Below are 24,483 nucleotides of genomic sequence, written 5' to 3' on the forward strand. Positions count from 1 at the left end.
GGAAGGAAGGAAGGAAGGAAGGAAGGAAGGAAGGAAGGAAGGAGGGAAGGGAAAGAAATCTCATTATTTCCCCTCCATTTACCTTCTTCTCTCAGAAAACTACTACAGGATGAGGCAAGAAACCAACAAAGAAGAAAATGTGGAATCTAAGAAATAAGAGATCCAGCACCAAAGAAGGGAAAGGGGCTTTGGAAACAGTCAGTCCTACGACAACTGTACAGCAGGCCCAGGACACAGCCAGGCCAGCTTGTAGCAGGAGGGCAGAAAGCATCAGGAAGACGACTATGGAATAAAAGCATGCCAAACTATTTGATCTGTGGGCCGCAGTAAGAAGGGTTCTCTGGTGGAATGTTTAGGGCTGAATTTTGGTAAGGGTAAGACTTTTTTTGTTTTGTTCACTGATGTGTGGCTTGGCACACAGAAAGCAATTAGTAAATATTGTCCTAATTAATCAAAACAATGCAAACATATGAAGTAAATTATTAACTTTGGGAAAAACAGAAAGATGAATTAGAAAGGCAATTTACTATCACCCTATTTTATTTTAGTAGGTGGCTAAACAGTGTCCTTATAGAGTAAGCACTGACCACTAATTTAACCCCAACAAATATTTAGGACATTCTGATTCTGGAAAACAGAGAGCAGCCGTGTGGTGGAGGGGTTGCTGGCAATGGTGGCAGTCTCAGAGAGCTAAATTCCCATCTTCCATAATAGAAAATCAGTAGATAACCTCAAAAAATGCAAGATAAGAAAAAGCAACATAAATATGTTATGGAGAAATATGAAAATATATTACTGGAAGAAACAAGAGTTAGAAGTATTTGTGTTTGGCCGGACGTGGTGGCTCATGCCTGTAATCCTGGCACTTTGGGAGGCCAAGGAGGGTGGATCATGAGGTCAGGAATCAAGACCATCCTGGCTAACATGGTTAAATCCCGTCTGTACTAAAAATATTTAAAACATTAGCCGGGCGTGGTGGCGGGCACCTGTAGTCCCAGCTACTCAGGAGGCTCAGGCAGAAGAATGGTGTGAACCCGGGAGGCGGAGGTTGCAGTGAGCCGAGATCACACCACTGCACTCCAGCCTGGGCGACAGAGTGAGACTCCGTCTCAAAAAAAAAAAAAAAAAAAAGTATTTGTGTTTTAGGAACAAAAGTCAGGGGTAGGAAGAAATGAAGTATATAGCAGAAGACAGATTTTTGTTACAGACTTATACTATTTGACCTTTAAATTTATAGTTTAAAATTATATACGTGTACTAATTGATAGAAATAAATATTAGACTTAAAAAGGGCTTATCCCTTAGACCAGCATTCTGTTTCTACAAGAAAATCTCCCAAGAGAATAATGAAAAGATTTACGTTTACCACAATAATCTTTGTAGAATAAAGGAAAAACAAAAATGAGAACCTAGGTTATATTATGTAGTTATTTAATAAAGCTTTGGAAGAATAAAGGAATCTCCCTTAAAAATCAAGCTTTGAAACAAAGAGTACAATAATATTTATACATATATGAACAGAAAAAAGCTGATCAAGTGCTCTGAGAAACAAGGATTACAAGACTTTTTTTCCTTATTCTTTTCTGTATTTTCCAATTTCCTACATTAACTTGGCCTTATCAAGCCATTATAAAAAGTGAATTTTTAAAGCAGAAAAAGTATTGGAAAACAATCTAGATATTTCTCTAGAGACAATGTCTTCATTTAAAATATAGAATGGTAAAGAAGAAAATCAAAGGGCAATCAATACACAATAGCAAAAAGAAGACCAAAACAAAAAAAATCAAAACTCACAAAATTCAGTATGCTTAACACCTGAAACATTTACAATATCCAAATGACCAGAAAGGTATGGACTCTTAGCTTATCTTCCATTCTTGAGCCTTAAACTATTTTCATCTTTAAAAATGCCACATGTAACCTTCTGGTGTGATACACAATGAAATGCCATTGTCCCAGCAGTAGCAGCATCTTTAAATGGGCACATTAGAGATGCACCAGCCAGGTTCTAAACCCTGTCTCAGACTGCCACCATTTTGGGCAGATTACACATCATCTCCTACCCTGATACTCTATTAAGTTGAGATAACTCTTCTGCAGGTTTGCTCTGAGGAAAGAACTAATAAAGTATTTTAAAGTTATTATTTGTGCCTGGGACACAGCGATCTCTCAATAAACAGTGGTTTTTTTTTTTTCCTCTATTTTATGAACACTCTACAAATCTAATACATTTAGCACACAGGGTTGCATGCAGACTACGTACTGCATTCCAGAGAGCACCATTCATTTAGGCCAGGGGTTGGCAAACTTTTTCTGTGAAAAGCCAGATAGAAAGTATTTTCAACTTTGTGGGCCATATGGTCTCCTTTACAACTACTAAATTCTGCAGTTGTAGCATGAAAGCAGCCACAGACAATAAGTAAATATATGGGAAAGTTTTGTGTTCTAATAAAACTTTATTTATAAATTCAGGTAGTGGACTAGATTTGGCCCATGGGCCACAGTTTATTGACCCCTGACACAGGCTATGTAAATGTGGCCCACTACAGTTGAACAGTATGGCAGCTAAAAGTTCCAGCACTAGAATTGTTGAGATAAATCTGGAGAACCATCCACCAAGGATTTTGGAAAGCTGCAGTCTCCCATTTGGGGGAAATGTTAGAACATCTAAATCTTTTCCACTTATAAAAGCTCATGAGTCTCTGGATCTGAAAGAGGAAACAAAGATAAGGCAATTTGCTGAGGATCTCAGCATCAATTCTGTCAGCAATGGGCTTAATTCTAGCCTCCTGAGCCCCGGCCCTACATTTCTTCACTAGGGCTCACGGTCCGAAGCCTGGAATTCCTCAGTCTGTGGCCAGTTTACACTCTCAACTCTAATTGCTAGCCAGTCACAGATTTCTCAGAGAGCCTACTGCAGAGATGTATCCTTGCACCACAGAGAAAGAACCCAGTTGCCAGGGGAAGCTGTATCATTCTCCTGTTAAGAACAGGACCCACTTTAGGGCAAGCCTCATAAATAACCATGAAGACCAATGACAACTTCACAGTGGGATTCTGAAGCCTCAAAGCCACACACTCACATTCTCCAAACTGAGAACAGTTTCTGTAAAAAAGACACTACATTCCTCAACAATGGCTTTAAATGTGAATAGAGATAGGCACCTACAGACAAGAAGTTGAACCCTATAAACTGTGCTCCCACTTCATGACTGAAACTCCAAACCCTACCCCAAATGTGTGATCCTTCTGTTAAATCTTGATTTTATTTAGCTCCTTCTTTGATGAATGACTAGAACCTGCTCCCCATTTGGTGCCTCTAACATAATTTTCAAGGCTCCTTAGTTTTGGTTAAAAACTTACGGAATAAAGGCACATACAGACCCTTTTAAAACCATTTGCCAAAACCACATTTTGTTAATCATAGCAACAGCCAATAATTACTGAGCACTTACCATGTGCCAACCCTCCACAGACACTTTCTCATGTGGCCCCATAAGCTAGTTTCTGCTGTACAGATGAGAGAACTGAGACTTAACCTCTCTAAATGACTTCACTACAGTTGCACCACTGTGGAACTCAGAAGTGAACCCCAGCAGCCTGAGTCTGTAGTGCGCACACAGGTCTAATCACATGTTGAACCAATGTGTTAACACATCCAGACCTTTCCGTGGTTCCAACACTACTCTCTCAAAAATCCAGTTTCAGCCTAGCAGAAACATAAATGACAGATGATACAGTAAAAGGTCCTTTTATGGGGTTTTTTTTTTTTTTTTTTTGGTTTTGGTTTTAATAGGCCACCTTCTGTATTAGAATTAAAAGGGCCCAACAGTGGTTCTTAAACACACCTGGGAAGAATATGTCCTGGGCTGTTGTACAGACTGATCCTTCTGGCAGCTAACCAGAGAGCCCCAGGCCTCCCTCCCTCAATAATATGGGTCTCTGCTCAATCTCTCTCCTTCAGAGAGGCTTTCTTGACCAACTCCAAACCTGAAACAGCACCCGCTTCCTTCGCTAATTCCTTACCCTACTTTGCTGTTCCTCAAGCATTTTTTTACCAGATGTGTTTATGTATTTGTTTACTACCTGCCTTCATGGCTGGAGTGTAATCTCCAGAAAGAAGAGACTTGGTTTTGCTCATCACTATCTCCAGTGTCTAGACAGTGCCTGGTACAGAACAGGCACTTGCCATATCTGTTAGTAAAGAAACAAATCAATCAATCTCTGGGTGGTAGAATAACAGCTGCTTTGTATTTTCATCTTTTTGCTTAGCTGTAATTTCCAGATTTTCAGCAGAGCATCCCTCCTTGTACTATAGAAGCACTATTTTTCAAGCGTTTCCTTTTGAAAACAAAGCACTATTATTCAGTTATACACATCAACTCAAAGGTAGAGATGATGGCTGTATGGTCACTGGTAGCCTGGAGGCATGAAAACCCATGCTAAATTAATCCCCAGGTGCCTGGTTTGACAGCACTGTACACCTAAGCCCGGCATGGCACACACTCCTGCCCAACTCAGGAGTTTTCCTGACCAACTCAGTTGCTAATAATGGCCTTCTGCCCTCAGGGAAAACCATCCTTCGCCATGTGGCATAGCCACAGGCTAAAAGCCACCTTCTTAATCCTCACTGCATTCCTGGGTGGTACAGGGAAGGCAGTTTATCTTCATCACCATGTCATTCATGTCTGACTAGAGGCCAGAAGTGAAAGGAGAAAACCTGAACTCACAACCATCTCCAGGAGACACCCATCTGCCTCCCCAGAGTTAGGATTCTGTGAACCACTGATGAGAAATGACTGGCACTTCTGCCAAGAGGTTCACTGTGTTTCAACGTCAGATACCATCAGTTACAGCTTCTACTAATCTTCTCTTTGCCTCGACCCAACTGCACCCTGAAATAAAGTCTTAAATATTTACTTTGTTCTTCTGCAAATCTTGCTATAACTTGTACTGTTCACATTAACCACACTTAATGAAAGCAATTATCAAGAAGGTTCTATTAACACAGAGTTTAGACAGGTTAATGACTGTCTTCCCTTGAGAGCTGAGCACTCCCGCACAGGAGTTTCCCTCCCTATTTTGGAGTGGGAAGGTACAGTAAAGGGTCAGGCAGCTTCTAGATCTGCTTAAGCTTGCTGTGACAAGTAGCACAGGAGCCATACAACTTCTGCCTTGTGACAGGAGAAAATTCCTTCTGTGCCAGTTGCTGTATGTCATTGCTATCCCTATCCTGAGATGGTTATAGAGTTTGAAGGTCATTTCCAAGGCCAAAAGGTCAGGCAAAGCCAACAGGTTCTCTTAGACTGGGGTGAAAGCAGCTACAAGTTGAGGGTCAAAAAAGATAGGAGCACAGCCAATACACTCAGTCATTCTCCTCCAGTAGATGGTAAACTCAACATTCCCAAAAGGAGCCCTAGTTTCCTACCCAGCTGCATTTCCACAGCCTGACACAGACCTGGCATCATGCAGTCAGCGTAGGTTGGATAAAAGATACATCAGTGTTTGCCACGTTATGTCTGTGACTACTCCTTTCTAACAGGGTATTAATCACAGAGGGCAAGGTCAGTAGGTAGGTCACAGGGAGAAGATGTTGGACCAGGATCTCAATATGCATCATCTCATTGCATCCTCACCATGAGGACAGTGTTGGTGTCACTATCACCATTGCACAGAGCATAAATTGGAGGCTTAGCAATGGTAAATAAAATAAAATGTTAACAACAAGTATGCGAGCAGACCCAGAGTTCTGCTCAAAAATGTCTGATGCCAAAGACCAGGTTCAGGCTGTGACTGCCAAGTAGCTTCTGGACAGCCCTTTCACAAGGTCTGGTTTTCTGCATAAAATGCAACATTGGGAATGGGTAGTTTACATGCCCATCAAGCATGACCATCTGCTACATGCCTGGCCCAGGAATGAAAACCTGAGTTGGACACTTAAGAAGCGTAAGAACCAATAGCCAAAACTTACTGAGGTCTTATTTTGTGCCCAGCAGCTTGAGTGTGTTCCATGTATAAACTCATACTCCTAGCAACAATACCATGGCACAGGTTCTTATTCTCATTTTATCAATGAGGAAACTAACTGGGTTTATCCAAGGGTCCCATAATCCTATGGCTGCTGTTTAATTAAGTCCCCAGTGGGGAAAACATAGCACAAGTCCTTCACTGGATGTCTGCTTGTCTCTGGTTCAAGAGTCCATCTCCAGCTGCACCAAGGTAAAGGGAAGTTTCCACAATAAACGTTGACTGGAAAACCTCTCCAACAAACTTCAAGACAGCTTAAAACCAGCTAAGAGTGCAGCTGTCCAACTCTGACAATACAAATTAAAATGCAGTTTACAATCCCAGACACGTCATCCTCGGCTGGCTCTGTCTACGCCATGGGCCCTCCCCTTGACATAAGTGGATTTGGGGTTCGTGATCCCACACGTGAGACTTGCTGAATGTTCAAGGGTAAAATAAGGACAGAAAAAGGAGGCTGTGAAATGAAGATGATTTCTGCTGTCCTGAACTGTAGGGCAGTTTAGCGCTTCTTAGTCACATCCCTAATTGAATCCCTCTTTCTGTCCTTTCTAAACCCAAAGAATTTCAAACCATCTTCACGCCGCATTGCTTTCTCTCTTCTTTTTCTGGGATGTAAGCGAGAAGGGAAAACAAAACTAGCAACTGATTTTATTTAGGCTGCCTAATTTTAGAAGCTGTGGATATGCAAAGCCAAAAGCACAGCTTAAAGGAAAATCTCTCAAAACCCCAGAAATCTTCAAACCTACAAAACCTTTTCAAAAACATAGAGTCAGATACCTGTCTTTCATGTCTCACCAAATCAGCTTTATTCCAAGTATTTTTCTAAATTTTAAAATGTCAGGCTCTACAGTGAGTTTGTTGAAATACTTGTCAGTGAAAACAGGTAAAGGATGAAACAGCACAGACAAGGGACTATTTAAGAAAGCATATGCTATGCTGTAGCTGTGGAATGTCTATTGAATCAATACCATATGTAAGCTGATATCACAACTGTATACACATACCTCATTAAACCAAATTAAGCAAGTGGGATCTGTCGCCTTCTGATTAAAACAAACAAGTCTAATTTCAGCGTGTCCCATCACCAGTACAAAGAACAACCCTGAGCAGAGGCACTTTTAAGGTCTCCAGGACAACCCTGCAGTGTATGTTACTGAGTTCCCCCATCAAGTGGCTGGGGAGGAACAGTATTCCCGACAGGGATATAGATAGCCTCACTTTTTGAAATGAAACAAGCCATGTATTCCTTGAAGGGTCAGTAATTAGTCGAACAGAATTAGAAGTTCTGGGTCCCTGTTTCTTTTCTGCAAGAACTATTCCTTCAGAGCAACCTCTCAGGGAGTGGAGGTGGCCTGAATTTTTAAAATCCTACTTATATTTTTATAATTAGCCATGAAGAAACACAAAATAAGTTCTTATTATGGAATCTCAGTTTTCAAAAGTGAAGTGAAGCAAAGGCTTTTCCGGTCTTAACAATTTAACAGTAAACTTTCCAGGTGCTTCTGAGAATTCCAAAAGGATTCAGGGAGCTGTCAAAGCACAGGAGTGGCAGAAATGGTGATCTAGAAGTGAAAGCATGGTCATCAGTATCATGGCAAAGGTTCCAGGACACAGTGGCTGGCCAGCAGGAGTGTATTCAGGAAAGGGAGGAGTGTAAACAGCTGGACATTTATTGATAAAACCTGTGATTTGCCAGACTCCAAGCTCAGCACTGAACTGAAAAGAAAAACCTAAGATCCCACCCATGCCTTTGAGGAGCTTACAGACTGGCTGTGAAGACAAGCAAAGAGTGGAAAAGTCCAAGGACACACATGGTATGAATACAAGGCAAGGACACCACAAACCTCTGGGGTGTGAGGGGCATCAAGCAAGTCTTAGGGAGACAGAGCTTCAGATGAGACTTAAAAAAGATGATAAAGAAGAGTCAGCCAGAACAAAAGCAGCATGTCAGGCTGTGGACAAAAACATGTTAAGTGTGTAAGAGCATGAATAAACTGCAGGCAGGGGTTTGGGCTCGTTCCAAGTGGGGTTGAGGCACATGCAGCCACAGTATTGCTTAAAATGGAGGCAGAAAGTTAGCAGACCTGAGGCTTTGCCCTCCAAACACTCAAGGAGAGAAAAGCTTGAGTCAGGTTTAAGATAACTTCAGAAAGCCAAACCATGACATGACCAGGGTCTCTAGTAGCCATACGCATTTTATCTGCTCGTCTGGAATCTCTTCAGGGACTCCTCTCCTATACCATTAATTCCCGGGGTGGCCCATGTGACCCAGGCCTAGCCAATCAGGATGGAACATGATACTGGTCACTCTGACTGGATCATAAATAGGCATAGAGGCCAGGCCAAACCAATCGTAACCCTGCTCTAGAGAGTTGCCAAAACCTCCTGGAAAGCAGCACAGTCGTCTGGGACTGAAAACTAAAACCTAGAGTCTCCTTGGGACTATCCATCTCTGCCTCCACCAAGCAAAGATGGCCTAAGAATGAAGGTAAAATAAAAGACACAACATATTAACACAGCCTTGAAGGACAGCATCACTTCTGAACTATATTTTCTTTTGTTTTTTTTTTTTTTGAGACGGAGTCTTGCTCTGTCGCCCAGGCTGGAGTGCAGTGGCCGGATCTCAGCTCACTGCAAGCTCCGCCTCCCAGGTTTACGCCATTCTTCTGCCTCAGCCTCCCGAGTAGCTGGGACTACAGGCGCCCGCCACCTTGCCTGGCTAGTTTTTTGTATTTTTTAGTAGAGACGGGGTTTCACCGTGTTAGCCAGGATGGTCTCAATCTCCTGACCTCGTGATCCGCCCGTCTCGGCCTCCCAATATTTTCTTCTTAATGATAAAAAGCAAAACCCTCTTGACAACACAAAGTGAAAACTATACCAACAATGACAAGAATTTTCGGCAAACACACCAAAAGAATGGCTTCTGACAATATCCAATACCTGAGAGGACACAGCTGAGGTTCCTGAAGATGGTTCCCATGTCTGAATCTCTCACAGCATCCTACAAACTTTTAAATGACATGAGCTCCAAGTTCCCTTTTAGTTTAAGTTAATATAAGCTAGGTGGTTGGCCTCTTGCAACCAAGAGATTATTGACAAAACATGAATTTTGTGATGAGTCAAATATTGACAACAGAGGCACAAAAAGATCAATTTGGGAACTTCAAATTTAAAGTGTTCCAGTGAAATATTATATACAAAATTATTTCCTAATCTATAAATCTGTATATACAAAATTATTTCCTAAATCTATATAAAAATATATAAATTATTTCCTAATCTAGTGGTGATATCCAAAGAAGTAGTCACTACAGTGTTCCATTTTTATGCCAATATTCCAAATATGTAACTTTTAAACTGTAATTAACAAATGCTCATACAGTACTGACTTTATGCCAGGCATGTTTCTAAGTACATTATTGGTCTCACCTAATCCTCCTGACGTGGTTTGGCTCTGTGTCCCTACCCAAATCGCATCTCGAATTTTAATCCCATGTCAGAGGAGGGAGCTGGTGGGAGGTGAATGGATTATGGGGGTAGTTTCCCTCATGCTATTCTCATGGTAGTGAGTTCTCGGGACAGCAGATGATTTTAAAGTGTGACACTTCCTTCCTCTCTTGTTCACTCTCTCCTGTTGCCATGTAAGATGTGCTTCCTTCCCCTTCCACTATGATTTAAGTTTCCTGACGCCTCCCCAGTCACGTGGAACTCTGTCAGTAAAACCTCCTTTCTTTATAAATTACCCACTCTCAGGTAGTATCTTTATAGCAGTATGAAAATGGACTAATATACCTCCTAACAATACTGTGAAATGGGCACTACTATTATTTCTCCCATTTTAGAAATGGGGAAACTCAGCCAGAGGAAGGTTAAGAAACTTACCCAAAGTCACACTGCTATGAAGTGGTGGAGCGAGTATTTGAACCAGGCCAGTCTGGTTCCACAGATGCTGCCTTTCATTGTCCCTCATCTCCTCAACACTGGCACCAAAGTTTCAACTGCCTTTAAGCCGATATTCTGAAACAAATGGCTTGCGGCTACAGTCCTCATGGAACCTTGCCTCTCTGCTGGGTTGTTTCCTCAATAATGAGTCACCCAGTTATCCTTCAAGCTACACCCTTGGAAATCATTATGACAACTTCTCCCTTGCCCTTTCCCACAGTCTGTCCGTGTCCCCATCACACCAGCTTCACCCTAACATGGGTCTCAAATTTTCCTTCTCCCCGGGCCGTAGGAACATGTCTAATCCAGGGCATTCTCCTCCTAACTGGAGATTAACTGCAGTCTCTCTCACCCTTCATATGCATCTCACTCCACATGGCCAGTAATTATTCTCTGGAAATACAGACCTCACACCTATTCATCCTCCTACTTTAAACCTCTCATCAACTGTCACCACCCAGGGAACAAAATAGAAACTCCTTCATTTAACACTGAAAATGCTTCACAAATCCCAATTAACTCTCTAGTCTCATTGTCTTCAATACTGCTCCAAGTATGCTGTGAAGGGTGTTTTCTGATGTAAAGTAGATCTTTGGGAACCTGTCTTGTTTTCTTTAACTTATTTAATTTACTCTCTTATATCTTGATAATTATATACTTTGCTTAAAATAACAAAGAATTTCTTCTAAAACGTTCTGCAATTTAAACCCATTCTCTAAGACTGCTTTGTATCATTGTTATCTGGAATTAGTGGCCCTTTCATGAGAAGAAATAATTACCTTCCATAGAAGCAGAAGTAAAATGCACATTGCCAAAAGCACACTGTGGGCCAGGAAAGGAGTTCCTTAAGGTCAAGATCCTAAAATAGTCTTCTGGGAGTTTCTAAAATCTCTTTCCTTGGAGGCCTCCAAGACCAGTGGCAAAGCTAAATGAGGTGGAGGTTAGGGGGCAGGGGGAGCAGGGCTTGTGAACAGCCTTGCTAGCAAAAGTGAAAGGAACTTTAGGTCTCAGCTGGCCTATCAGGAAACTTCAGTGTCTCAGGCATCTTTCTGTACTAACCATAGGTGAAAATATCTGCTGGCACCAGATTCTAACAGTATCTCATAGATCAGAATTTCACAAACCTGCCATAATTGACATTTGGGGCTGGATACTTCTATTGTGGGCGATGTCTTATATATTGTAGGATGCTTTTTACAGCATTTCTGGCCTTCATTTATTAGAAGTAAATAGGCCGGTCACAGCAACTCATGCCTGTAATCCCAGCACTTTGGAAGGCTGAGGCAGGAGGATCGTTTGAGCCTAGGAGCCCAACCAGCCTGGGCAACATAGCAAGACCCCATTCTCTATGAAAAATAAGAAAAAAGAATTAGCCAGGCATGATGGCACATTGCCTGTAGTTCCAGCTACTCGGAAGGTTGAGGTGGCAGGGGGTGGGGACATGGAAGGTCGAGGTTGCAGAGAGGTATGATGGTGCCACTGCATTCTGGCCCGAGCGACAGAGTGAGACACTGTTTCAAAAAAAAAAAAAAGAAGGAAAATAGCACCTCTTCATTTGTGACAACCAAAATGTCTCCCGACATTGCCATGTGTCCCCTGGGTGCAAAATCACCCACAGCTGTTAATCACTGCTATAGATACACTTCCTCAAAGATCAGCATCACTTCTGAACTATGTTTTCTTCTTCTAAATAAAATCAAAATATCCTTGACTACACAAAGTGAAAACCATACCAACAAAGACAAGCATTTTTCTGTAAAGATACCAAAAGAATAGCTTCTGACAAGGGTCCACACATTTATTGTTACCATTGCAAATAACAAAACAGAAAATGACAGGTAAATAGACAGAACATATCTGCTTCTTGCTCAACTTAATAGGAAAGCACCTGCAATCTCATCTCTGTCCCATCTCTCAGTAGCATCTGGGATCTCACTGACATGCCAATATCTGACCCTGGGAAAGTCATCTGCTGAGCTACTGCCCAGGGTTGGAGCTGGGACACTTCAGGTGCTACTTCAACACAAACTGATAACACAGGTACACATACAAGGAAATAGCATGGGTGCAACTAAATTTCAAGGTCCATTAGCAGCACAAAGGGGGAAAACTGTACTTCCAAATGCAAGCCCTAGAACTCAGCAGGGACATTTTTCATTTTCAACTTTCAAATGGTAATAATAATAATAATAATGGTTGCTGTTTTTAAGAACAGCTTCCAAATCCAAATACATTGCACTTCAACCCCAAATACTGGAAAGTGTTCCTTTATTTGCTACTGACTTTGGAAAAAATGCAGGGTTGCCGGAAGTTCAATTTGGACTAAATACCAGGAAACAGTCACTTGAGTTATACCTGTACCTTTGATTTTGTGATTCTGCTTCCCAAGTGACCTTGCAATTATTAAGTCATCACAACACTACGTGGATGCTATCATTATGGTTTTGGCTTTTAGGGAACAGTCAACACTGACCAGTTATTCAGCTGACGATGGATGACAACTCAATATTGAGAGTATAAATAAATGTGTACACATGCACATTTATGAGAGGCTGCACAATGTTGTTGTCCTCTAAAATATCACAATCTAGAATTGTAACTATCACATCCTATGAAGCCTCCACATTCCAGAACCATCAATGGGAAGTTCAGTCCTGACCAACGAAAAAGGCAGTCCCACTCTTAGGTGGTGTCTGCTAAGGTCTGAGAACTATGGAAATGAAATACCAACTCCGACTTCCAGGCAAATCACCACAAATGTAAATGGAGAAGACGAACCGTAAGAAACTCCTCTGAGTGATGAAACCAAATGCTGTTCCCTCCAATAGAAACCAATCCATGTGAGCAATATTTACTGAATTATCCTCAACAGGTAAGGCTACAATCAAGACACTATGGGCAGAACAAAGATAAATCAGATACTGTCTCAGTCCTTAGAAGGCAAGCATTTTCATTATCAGATATGTACACTTTTTACCTTTTCCCCATTTCAGGTAGATGGCAAAGAACCACAGATCCAATCCTATTCACTCCACTTCCTCATTTAAGATCACAAAACTGAAGACAGAATGGGTCTTTCTCAAATCCAAAGCAGCATTCTAAAAGTGAGAATTTTGATGAAGGCCTTTCAAACCCTTTCAGAAAGTAAATATGGAGAAATTTATTTACTGTGTGATTGGTGGAAGGGTGGGGATTTTAAAATCCACTTTTCATTCCTTTGAGTCCCCTTTCTCTCCAACAAGACAAACAGAGCTCAAAATCCAGTTCAGTCTGATTTCTTGATTTTAATAAAGTTCATTTCCAACTAAATTTCTCTAGGGGCAAATTTACTTTCACATTAAAAAAATCCCTCGGTGATAAATTTGTGAAGATAAGCCATACTGGATAAAAGCTACACAGAACACAGCTAGAGACAGAAAATGAGACACACACACACACACACACACACACACACACACACACACACACACAGCTATCCCTTTAAAGAAAATAAATTTAAATTTAGGGAATCCTTCTTCAATTGCTATGGTACCCAATTTAGAGACAGTTTATAGCCAACCAGAAGATATATCAGCAAGCAATAAGACACAACAATAAGCAATCAGAAACATCAGTGAGCAATAAGACACCAGAGTCAGCAGTAAAGACACACCAGGGAGAACATTTCTGTGCAATTACCACATGTCTCCATTCAGGAAGGGAGAGAGAAAAACTTCACTTAGTGAGGATTGGAACTCCATAAAACTGAACTCCCACAACTCAGGAGCCATTCCTGGGTTGACAGAGGGGACTGAAGACACCAGCATGGTCGCGGATCAGAGAGAGGGCAGAAAAGCAAGGAAGGGCTGCCCATAAATGAGAACCATTCACTTAAGTCCTCGTCCTTCTTTCTGGTACTCTATAGACATGGCAAATCGTTTTTTAAAAATATGTGGTTGATTGACAAGATACAAAGGACTACCCACCTTCTGGGGGAAATGAAGAAGGCTGCCCAGCATATCTATACCCACTCTGAACAAGACAGTGTCTATGAAAGGGATGCCTCTGCAAGCATGCATGCGTGCACACACAAACACACACACACACGGACCAGCTTTTACAAACATCAGCCTGAGAGCAGACCCTGAGACAGAGAAATCACTTGATGAGACAGATGATTAAATCTAGGAAACTGGCAGCTCTCTTCTAGGTAAGAAAATGGTAGCACCTTTTTACAGACGCATACCTTTCTGATAATTTACAAATGGAAGGAGAGATAGAGCTAACACTCAGAATCTCTTCTCTACACAGCACTAGCAGATCTTAAGCTGAGCTCAGGGAACTCCAGTACCAACAGTTATCCATTCCCAAGCACTTAAACTCAACAAAACCTGTGAAAACACTTCTCAGAGGTGCTAAGAAGATTAAGTAAAATCATGTACACTGGAGGGTCAGGAAGAGGAACTTGTATTTACTGGACAGCTACTAAATGTTAGTTTCCTCTCCTTCCCTGCCTCCCAATTTTTTTCTGAGTCACCCCTACTTTACAGCAACTATGGTTTGTGTCGTTTTATGCATGTGTATTCTTTTCCTAATTACCCAGTAAAAATCATGATGGTATGGACTATGTCCCACACATACGTGAAAGATGCAAAGATATGCGAATGAGGTTATTCATTAAATGCGTAACTCTAAATTTGCTCCGATTTCCCAAAAAGGAAAACAAAAAACAAAAAACACAACACTCCGGTTCTTTAAATTATTATTAAAAACACAGCACCAGTGGCACATTTAGAGGAGTCCCACTCAGAGCCATTGGCTTAGAAAACATGATACTTGTTAAGCGGTAAACTAGCTCAATACATATGGCTGGTATATTTCCAAATTTCATTTGAAAGAAGTAGTCACCAAGTCCTTCCCATTTCCTTCTTGGAGGTGTACCCACTACCCTGTGCTCTGCAGCTTAAAGCCCAGGTAGCAGTCTCTGTGAGCCTTGCCACAAACAGGACAGTCAGAGGCAGCAAGATCCCACCTTGGGGGAAAGAATGACAGGAGATGTGTTCATAGGGGCCCACAAGCCACAGGACTTCAGAGGCAGTGGGGAACAGCAAAGTTAAAGGCAGAACGCTCCATTCCATCTCCAGAAATATGACACAAAACAGTGTAAAACCAGATAGAGCCTTTCCAGTAGCGTTTTCTACTGGGTACAAGGGTGGCAAGTGGATACTGAAGGGGCATGGTTCCAGTTATTAATAAGCAGCTAAACACAGTGGGAGGTTCTCTTGTCTAATTACAGAAGCTGTTGGAAACTGCAAGGAAGACAGGATTTATGGCCTAGATGACACTGCCTCTGTGTTGTAATTAAAAGTTATTTTTAATAACTTTGGTTGGATACTTTGAATTATTAGAAATATATTTTGCAATTTAAAATTTGCTAAAGGGCAAAGAACATTAAAAAAGGTAATAAAAATCAGCCTGCATAATGTAAAACAATTAAATGTTTTGACACTGCGAGGTGGGAAAGGAAAAGAATCTCTCCCACTTGAGTGTGTGAATTTTTACAAGCAAACGGGAAAGGGAAATAAATAAGCTTAAAGTATATGAAACAAGATTTTTTAAAAAGCAGCAACTTATGTCAAAAGTAACCTAGTTACTTACTTTATCTATTAACCAGAGTTTGGCTACCACCCACCAAAAGTATGGACAGCTTGTTCACAACCATTCACCCAAACCACTGAATCCTAATCTTCAGGCTCTTCACTTTGTCCTGGTTCCCCAGAAAATCGTGGTCACCCTAACAAGGGCAGTCCTGGCTCAAGCACAAAGATCCAGGGGCTGACCTCAGAGCAGTGTGATGGTGGGGGACTTGGAGGGAGGGTTCTAATGTGAGTTGTAGGCAACAACATGCTGCGTATAATCTGGGTGTTGTTTTTAGTCAATTTTCCTTCTCTCATCCAATATTCCAGTTTCCAGACGCGGCAAAACAAAATGCCTTCCAGTGGGAACCGCATGGTGGTGTACATGAGTGGCTACAGAATCCGCCTAGGATTAGGCAGGGACCATTTATCTCCTAAAAGCCATTTCCATAATTTCTATTTCTCCATATATACATAGGAGGCATTTTCTGCAATGGTGTGTTTTTTTTTTTTTTTTTTTTTTTAAGACAATACAGGGAGGAGAGAAACTACTTAATATGATAGTACAATAGACTTTCAAAATTGTCTGATGGGAGTATGGGAGGAGGAACGAACTCTAAAAGGCATGAGCTTCTCAAATAACCTCTATATTTCATTTAATCCATGCTATGAATCTTCTCTTTACAAGTGAATTCCAGGAGCTCATTAAGAGCAAATGTGTCACAGAAACCACCAAATATTATGCATTATGATAAAACTATAAAAAGCATTTTAACATCTGCTATTAAAAAATGAATTTAGACTTCTCTTTACAATGGCCATGCCAAGTTTATATAATTTATATTATGCGGGTTCCAGTAAGAACCACTGCTCTCCTTTATTCTCTTCTTGGTCCAAAGCAGGGTGTGACTCCATATCAGGGCAGAGAATTGCTATTTTTACCTGCCACATTAATTTTCTCAAGTGCAACCAAGCTGGGAACAGCTGTGGTGGAGTTGGTTGAGTTCGTTCCGGTGCCATTGACAACAAGATTGTCCACCTTCGACTCCAACTTGCCAATGCGCTGCAAAATGTTATCTAATAACACAGCAAGGGTTTTCTTCAGATCTGTAAAAGAAAGTGCAGACAATTTTAAAATTCTGTGGCCTCTGCATATCTGTCTGACTTGCTCTCTCTTCATCATGGAGAATAAAACTTCTCAAACGCTTCTGAAGTGGTACAAAAGATCTGTTAAACCATATCTGAAAGATGACAAGGGCCATCTTCATCTGGCCCAGATCCTACTAAATACATCAGTCTATTGCAGAATGCAAGCCTGACAATAAGTGACATGGTATAACTATTTCCAGCTACTTGGTCAACAGGGAAAACTCCTTGTTAGCATCCTGCTATAGCACTACATTGAATTCCTCCTTACAGCACCATAGTTTCTCATACAAAGCATGACACCTCAAGGGTACAGCAAGATCCCAAAGTAGCCTCTGGATCAAGTTCGTTATTTTTCGTGTTGCATACTCTAGCATGTCCCAGTTTTTTAAAAAGTGTTCAATTCTGTTAGTTACATACACTAACACTTCATAAAAGCTACAGCTCCAGATTTTCAGGTCTGCTACATAACCCAGAATTGACTATAATCAGATTTAGGAAATATTTAAAATAAAGATTAGAGCCATTCATTTGCTCACAAATATTTATTAAGCTACTACTGTGTGCCACATATTATTCTAGATGCTGGGGATATACTCTCATGGTTCTTACATTTAAGAGTTGGTTCCCTTTCTCACACATCTGACTACACATTAAAGAGTACTGCACTTCCCTCTGGATAAATTACAGGAACTCCACCCCATGGATGCATTTACTATTTGTAGACAAGATATTCAAAGAAAAAAAAAAGATAAGCTTAGACTCTCTCCTCTAAAAATTCATAATCACAGAAAGATATACTGACTTGTATGTGTCAGAAAAGCAGATGGGTGACTGCATAACTATCCATGGAAATAGAATCCAGACCCATTTCTGAATTGGGAGTGGGCCAGGGGAAAAGTACAGAGCGTGGGTAGCAGGACTGAGAAAAGCCCTGAGTTAAGACAAACGGGAAGTTGCCACCTTCCATTCTCCCGGAAAATAGCAAACTTGCCCCTGAGCAGATGCGGTGATCTGACCATGAAATAAACACACGTGGTCACAAAAACAGCACAGATCACACCCAGCAAACCTTGACAAAGGTGCACCAGCCTGTTCCATTATGCCCAGTGAACCAGAAGCAGATGCTGGTGCTGTGCTTCTTGTACAGTGGCAGAATCTTGAGCCAAATAAATCTCTTTTCTTTATAAATTACCCAGGCTCAGGTATTTTTCATAGCAATGCAAAATGGACAACTGTTTTATCTTCACATCCTCCCTATGAGGTAGATGTGACTCCATTTTACAGATAAGAAAACTGAGGTTCACAGATATTAAATAAGAAGCTGATAAAATGAAGGCTTGCCTCAGGACTGTTTAATTTCCTGATGTCTCAATGGGACCAAACCGAAGTCAAGAACCTGGGTAGAAAAAATAAACCAAGGGTGAAGTTCAGAGTCTTTCATCCATAACACAGTGGTTAAGGGCCTGACTTTGGAGCCAGAGTTCCTAGGTTTGAGTCCCACCTCTGGCATTCCTGTTTCCTTATCTGTAAAAGAGTGACATGAACAACACTTCAGCTTTGGGGTTGTGGAGAGGAGTTAATGAGTTAATATTTATAAAATGTTTTGAATACTGGCTGGCACATAATAAGCACTGCATAACCGCTTGTTAAATATATAAGTAAAATAGAGACTTTCACTGGAAAATGTTCTCATCCTTCCCAAAGAAATCTCTCCTCAGGTGATGCAAAGCTTTACTGCTTTATCCAAAGGGTCATGAGAGCACTCTCCTCTGCGGTCTGCAGTCCCACGGTCGGCATGACTCAGTCTGTCACAGGCACATCATTAATTGGCACAGACAGCGGGAGTCGGTCACCTGTTCTGTCACTGAGTCTAATGCATCAACTGGCTCTCCAGAGTTCTGAAGAGTGCCAGAGGCCAGCCACGCAGAAGGGGGCAGTCGTGCCAGCGAGAAGGGGCAATGTTCAGTATAAAGAAATACTCCTCAGTATTTCTTTTCATTTCAGCCTCTTTGCCTAGAGCCTGTGTCATCAAGCCAGCTAGAATCCGAATACGATCTAGAATAGCATTTAACTATCACTGGTAATTGTAGTTGGCCAAGCACAGAAGCCCTGGCCCTCTAGTGTGACTTAACTCAGGATTTCTCAACCTCGGCACTACTGACACTTTGGGCCAGGTAATTCTTTGTCGTGGTGACTGTCCTTGCATTGTAGGATATTTGGCAGCATCCCTGATCTCTACTCCCTGAATGACAGCAGCAATTCTCCAGGTGTGGCAATCAAAAACGTCTCCAGACACTGCCAAATATTCCTTGGAGGGACAAAACTGCCCTCATTTGAGAACCCCTGAATTAGGTGCATTCTCTCAAACCCTCTGTATTCCCCACTGCCCCTCTGTGAAGACATGGAGAGAGAACTGTGATAGAGGGGTTACAGGATAGGAAATGCCCACTGAATGAACCTGCATCATGTGTGAATTCCATTCACTGGAGGGACTGCTACAAATACAATGGAAAGTTGCAGTGAGGGAATTCTGCCTTCCTCCCTAAGGGAGAGCTAACAGAACATGAGCCAATGCTGATGGGCTCTCAACAGACTACTGGACACAGTCCTCAATCCATTGTTACTGGTGATAGTCATTAGTGGAGCATACTGTAGGTAGGATACGAAGTTGTCACACTTATAATTAAGAAGATATTCTCCCTCAGTTCTCAAATTACAGTGACTAGTAAATACAACTGACCTACTATTTCTTGTTGACCCCATCTGCCAAAGATTGACCTTCTGTGACTGTGACATGGAGTGTAAAAGGGGATTCATGATGAGGAGGAGGGATCACCATCACCACAGCCACCTTGATATCACCTCCTCTACTTACTGAACTTTCTATATGCCAGGCAGTGTGCTGAGCATTTTAAATGAACTAATTCATTTAATCCTACCAAGACAATCTGAGGAGCATATGATCATCCCTATGCCCAACAAAAAAATCACAGGACAGAGAGGCTAAATAATTTAGCAGAGGTGATTACAGACCCAGGACTCAAACCCAGTCTGGTTCCAGGGCTGATGGCTCTTACCCACTATGCTGCACCGCCTCTTAAGAACTACAACGGACCCATCCACCAGCAAGCATCTCTGACTTGCTTCCCCTGAATCTACTTGTCAGAGAATAACCTCTGGGATTTTGTCATGTGTTTGTGGGAAAACATATACCAATCACTCTTAAGACTCACTCAGGTCCCTGTCCTGTGGCAACTCTGGTCACCTGACCCAGTATCACTAAACATCCACCAGCTGACACTGGCGACTACCAAATACATCAAGTGATCCAAGATTTTTTTAAAATTAAGACTCTTTCTATATCTTCTCCCTTAAAATGAAGATGGAATATAAGGCTACTAAAAACCTTGAATTCTCTAAGCACTTTACCTGGGTAGGCATGTTTTCTCTCCCAATATGAAAGAAAAAAGTTCATTTTTAACTCAAGCAGCTACCTGAGTCACCATTTCAAAGCAGCCAACCCAAGATTAAGGATGTTGTTAATAAAAAACAATGACAGAGATGACGCCAAGCCCATATCTGTACCATTATACAGTGCTTGGCACATTAAATATGTGTTATGTAAGTAAACAAATGAATGAATGAAACAAACTATAGTACTCTCACAAATAAGGTTCAATAAATTATACGTTTCCAGGCAATGAAATTATTTTGCACCTTTGTATTTTACTGTTAAACCTCCAAACACTGTTAACAGTTTTATCACAATTTTAAAGAAATAACAGGCTGACATGGTGGCTCATGCCTGTAATCCCAGCACTTTGGGAGGCCGAGACTGGTGGATCACCTGAGGTCAGGAGCTCGACACCAACCTGGCCAACGTGGTGAAAACCCCGTCTCTACTAAAAATACAAAAATTAGCTGGGCGTGGTGGCGTGTGCTTGTAGTCCCAGCTACTCGGAAAGCCGAAGCAGGAGAATCACTTAAACCCGGGTAGCGGAGGCTGCAGTGAACGAAGATCGTACTGCTACTCTCCAGCCTGGGTAACACAGTCAGAGCAATACTCCATCTAAAATAAAATAAAATAAAATGAAAAAAATAACAGTTTTTTTGTTTGTTTTAATCTTTTTTTTTTTTTTTTTTAGTTGGGTTCTTGCTCTGTGGCCAAGGGTGGAGTGCAGTGGCATGATCTCAGCTCACTGCAACCTCCGTCTCCTGGGTTCAAGTGATTCCCCTGCCTCAGCTTCCTGAGTAGGTGGGATTACAGGCACCACCACGCCCAGCTAATTTTTGTAGTTTTAGTAGAGATGGGGTTTCACCATGTTGGTCAGGCTGGTCTCGAACTCCTGACCTCGTGATCCACCCCCGCCTCAGCGTCCCACAGTGCTTGGATTACAGGTGTGAGCCGCTGTGCTGGTCTGTTTGTGTTTTAATCCTAATGGCAACCCTTTTATTCACTACAACTATACAAAGAATTTCTATAGTTTAATAAAAATGAAAGAACAATATTACTCCAAATTCTTGTATAATATTTTAATATTTCATTGTGTCTTATAGTTATTATAGTCATAAAATGCATCCTCAGCAAGATTATCATTTTCAATTACTAATGAGCTTTTAAAATTTTGTTTGTGGTTCAAAGCCTTCGCAATAAAAATTTAATCCCAACATTACTACTGCAATTCTGCATTCCTAAAACTTACTGTACATGATGAAGATGAGATCAAAGTAGTTGAAAAACATTTAAAATGTCTCTCTGGGGAAAGTAGGCTTTGGTTTCTATCATGCCGGCATTCTTTGATAAATGGTAAGGTCGATTAAACTGCACTGGAACAGGTTATTTGACAGCTTCTGTTAAGTTTTCATTTCCAGGAAGCCATGGCATTAATGGGTAAGAAGTGACTGGAAGGGGCTGACAGACACATCCTTGAGCAGACAGCCAAGGAGCTATAACTGCAAGTCACACTTTTCTCCATCTCTGGAATTCAAGGAGATGAATGGATCTCAATAGAAAGGAGGGCCCTACTGGTGGAATAAAGTTTATAGAACTATCAGCTAATAATGTGAGACTGCGAGGTAAACCTTCATTTCCCAGATCATCAAAATCAATCCATATTTGAGGAATTATCAAAAACAGCCATGCTTGGGAGCTGCGCTGTCCACCACCCCATTTTTCCTAGAACATGCTTCTAAAGCAGTGTTTCTTAGCCCTGCTGTGCATCAGACTCACTTTGTGCAGAGCTACCAGGTTGCATCTTCAATGCACTAAATCCAGATCTGCAGAGTCCATCAAGGATTGGGGCACAGCCAAGGTTGAGATCTACTGTGAAGGTGCGGCTGCCATGATACTATGGCACAAAACCAACTATGCAATGAGCAAGGTCTTACATCTGAACTGCCAAAAATAATTTACATCTGTGCCTGCTCCTAAATCAAATCCCTTTTCACCATGGCTGCCCGAGAGGCAGAGCATGAACAACAGAGCCACAAAGCAGCTTCACTTGCTGCTCTGGAGAAACCGGCAAAGACAGGGCGTTAATGAGAAAGGAAGGTGCTAATGAAAAAAGAATTAACCTCAACCTCTTATTTCCATTGACTGTCAGGAATGTCAAGTTTCATCAATTATATATTTTTAAATTAATTTTAGAGTGACCTTTCCACAGAAAGATAATAGAGTTATAGTAATGACCCAAATAGAGTCCATTTATTATATACAAGGACATTCAAAGCAGTGTTATTTATAAAATAGTGTTATTACAGGTAAGAACTGGAAATTACCCAAACACACAACAAAAAGATTAAATTACATTATGTCAGCCATTCATAAGATAGAATATATCACTCGACTGTAAACTTAGAGAGGGCAGAGACCAAGTCTGCTCGTCATCTCTGTTTATGGCCACTAGCTATTAATATCAGGAGTTCAATAAATATTTATTAAGTGGATGGATAAAAAAGGAAAAGTGTACAGTCATCAAAAATACCTAATGGCATAAGGAAATGCAGTATCTTAATTTAAAAAAAAGCATATATTCATGTACATATAGACACATATACACACATGTATGTATCACATTTTTTTTTTTAAAGAAAAAAGGGAAATCAATTTTATTGGGTAAGATCTGCACTTAGAGGTAATGAGTATATGTATTCTTTACTCATCTCCATACTTCCTCATATGCTCTAATTTTACATAAAAATTCACATTATTTTCAAAGTCACAAAGGCATTAAGTGTTATTTTAAATATATATACATAGTACATGAATTGTGCTCTTAAGAATCAAAGATAGCTGGGCGCGGTGGCTCAAGCTGTAATCCCAGCACTTTGGGAGGCCGAGACGGGCAGATCACGAGGTCAGGAGATCGAGATCATCCTGGCTAACACGGTGAAACCCCGTCTCTACTAAAAAATACAAAAAACTAGCCAGGTGAGGTGGCGGGTGCCTGTAGTCCCAGCTACTCGGGAGGCTGAGGCAGGAGAATGGCGTGAACCCGGGGGGCGGAGCTTGCAGTGAGCTGAGATCCGGCCACCGCACTCCAGCCTGGGCGACAGAGCGAGACTCTGTCTCAAAAAAAAGAAAAAAAAAGAAATCAAAGATAGTGCCACCAGTACCCTAAAGACATGTAAGGCATTACCCACCAGAAACATCTTAGTGACCCTTACTGCCTTATCTCATTTGAATTTTAAAGCCACATGGTGGATAATTTGCCTGCTCCTGAACTGACAAAGGTGGCTTCCACCCTGCAGTTGTCCCAGGCAGCAGATTCTGGACACAAAAGGGCATAAAACAATTATCACAAAGTCAAAGAGCAGCTCAGATGCTCGGCAACACTGACTAGCCTTCTCTTCTGAGTTAGAACTACAGATTTAAGATTTCACCAGAACTTCTGCCCAGAAGCGAATGTTTTTCCTAAGGTGATGCAGAGGGTGTCATTACTATCGAGGAAATTTCCATGCATTGGAATCTGGTAAAGGATCCTATCTAGGCCTATTGATGATATTAAGTGCTTTATGGAATCTGTTAACATCCAGAATAGAGTTCTTAGGCTATTCTCTGAATTTTCCTAACACGTAGCCAGCTGCATGGAATAGAAACAAAGACTTGTAGCCTTTTTTATAGAAAAGGTAAGGAATCAGAGAAGTGCTGAGAGGTCAAGCCTATTGTCATCCATTGTCCCCTACCTGACGCCAGGGCCCGCAGCTTCTTGGAAAGGGTGGCCTTGTACACTACTCCTTCCTGCTCACTGTACCATGCCAGAAACACCACCACCACCAATGCCCTGGTTAGATACAAAGGTGAACTGGCCACACCCAGCTTATCTTACAGCCCACAGAGGAAAACTGTATCTTTTGAAGAGGACAATGACAACCACATCTCCTAGTTTAGGAGGGTGGTGGCAAGCCTCACCTCTTCTGAAACAGAGCATATTTCCTCTCACATCTGGTCAGGTTCTACCCCTATAAATGCTAAGAACAGCTACATAAACAGGTTGCTGAAGCCCTGTGTTCAAACGAATGAACAATGTCAGATCTACATGAACAGTTATGGCTGGGTGGTAACAGATGCAGGTACATTCAAGTCAGAGTTAGTGATAACTAATAGGAAAGAATGCACTTTGATTAAGTACTAGTTGGGCACAGTGGCTCACACCTGTAATCCCAGCACTTTGGGAAGCCGAGGTGGGAGAATCACTTGAGGCCAGGAGTCTGAGACCAGCCTGGGCAACACAGTGAGATTCCATCTTTA

The 24,483-nt window shown here is 41.4% G+C and overlaps 1 protein-coding gene across 1 annotated transcript in view; it reads right to left on the reverse strand.

The window, feature by feature from the left end:
• Positions 1 to 24,483, reverse strand: part of MGAT5 (alpha-1,6-mannosylglycoprotein 6-beta-N-acetylglucosaminyltransferase) — a 200,697-nt gene that overhangs the window by 167,704 nt on the left and 8,510 nt on the right. Inside the window, 1 exon segment of the mRNA XM_017888489.1 lies at positions 16,527 to 16,691. Coding sequence (XP_017743978.1) covers positions 16,527 to 16,691 — 165 coding nt within the window.

Source organism: Rhinopithecus bieti, unplaced genomic scaffold (assembly GCF_001698545.2).
Source record: "Rhinopithecus bieti isolate Rb0 unplaced genomic scaffold, ASM169854v2 scaffold_15296, whole genome shotgun sequence".
In the NCBI taxonomy this organism is placed as follows: Eukaryota; Metazoa; Chordata; class Mammalia; order Primates; family Cercopithecidae; genus Rhinopithecus; species Rhinopithecus bieti.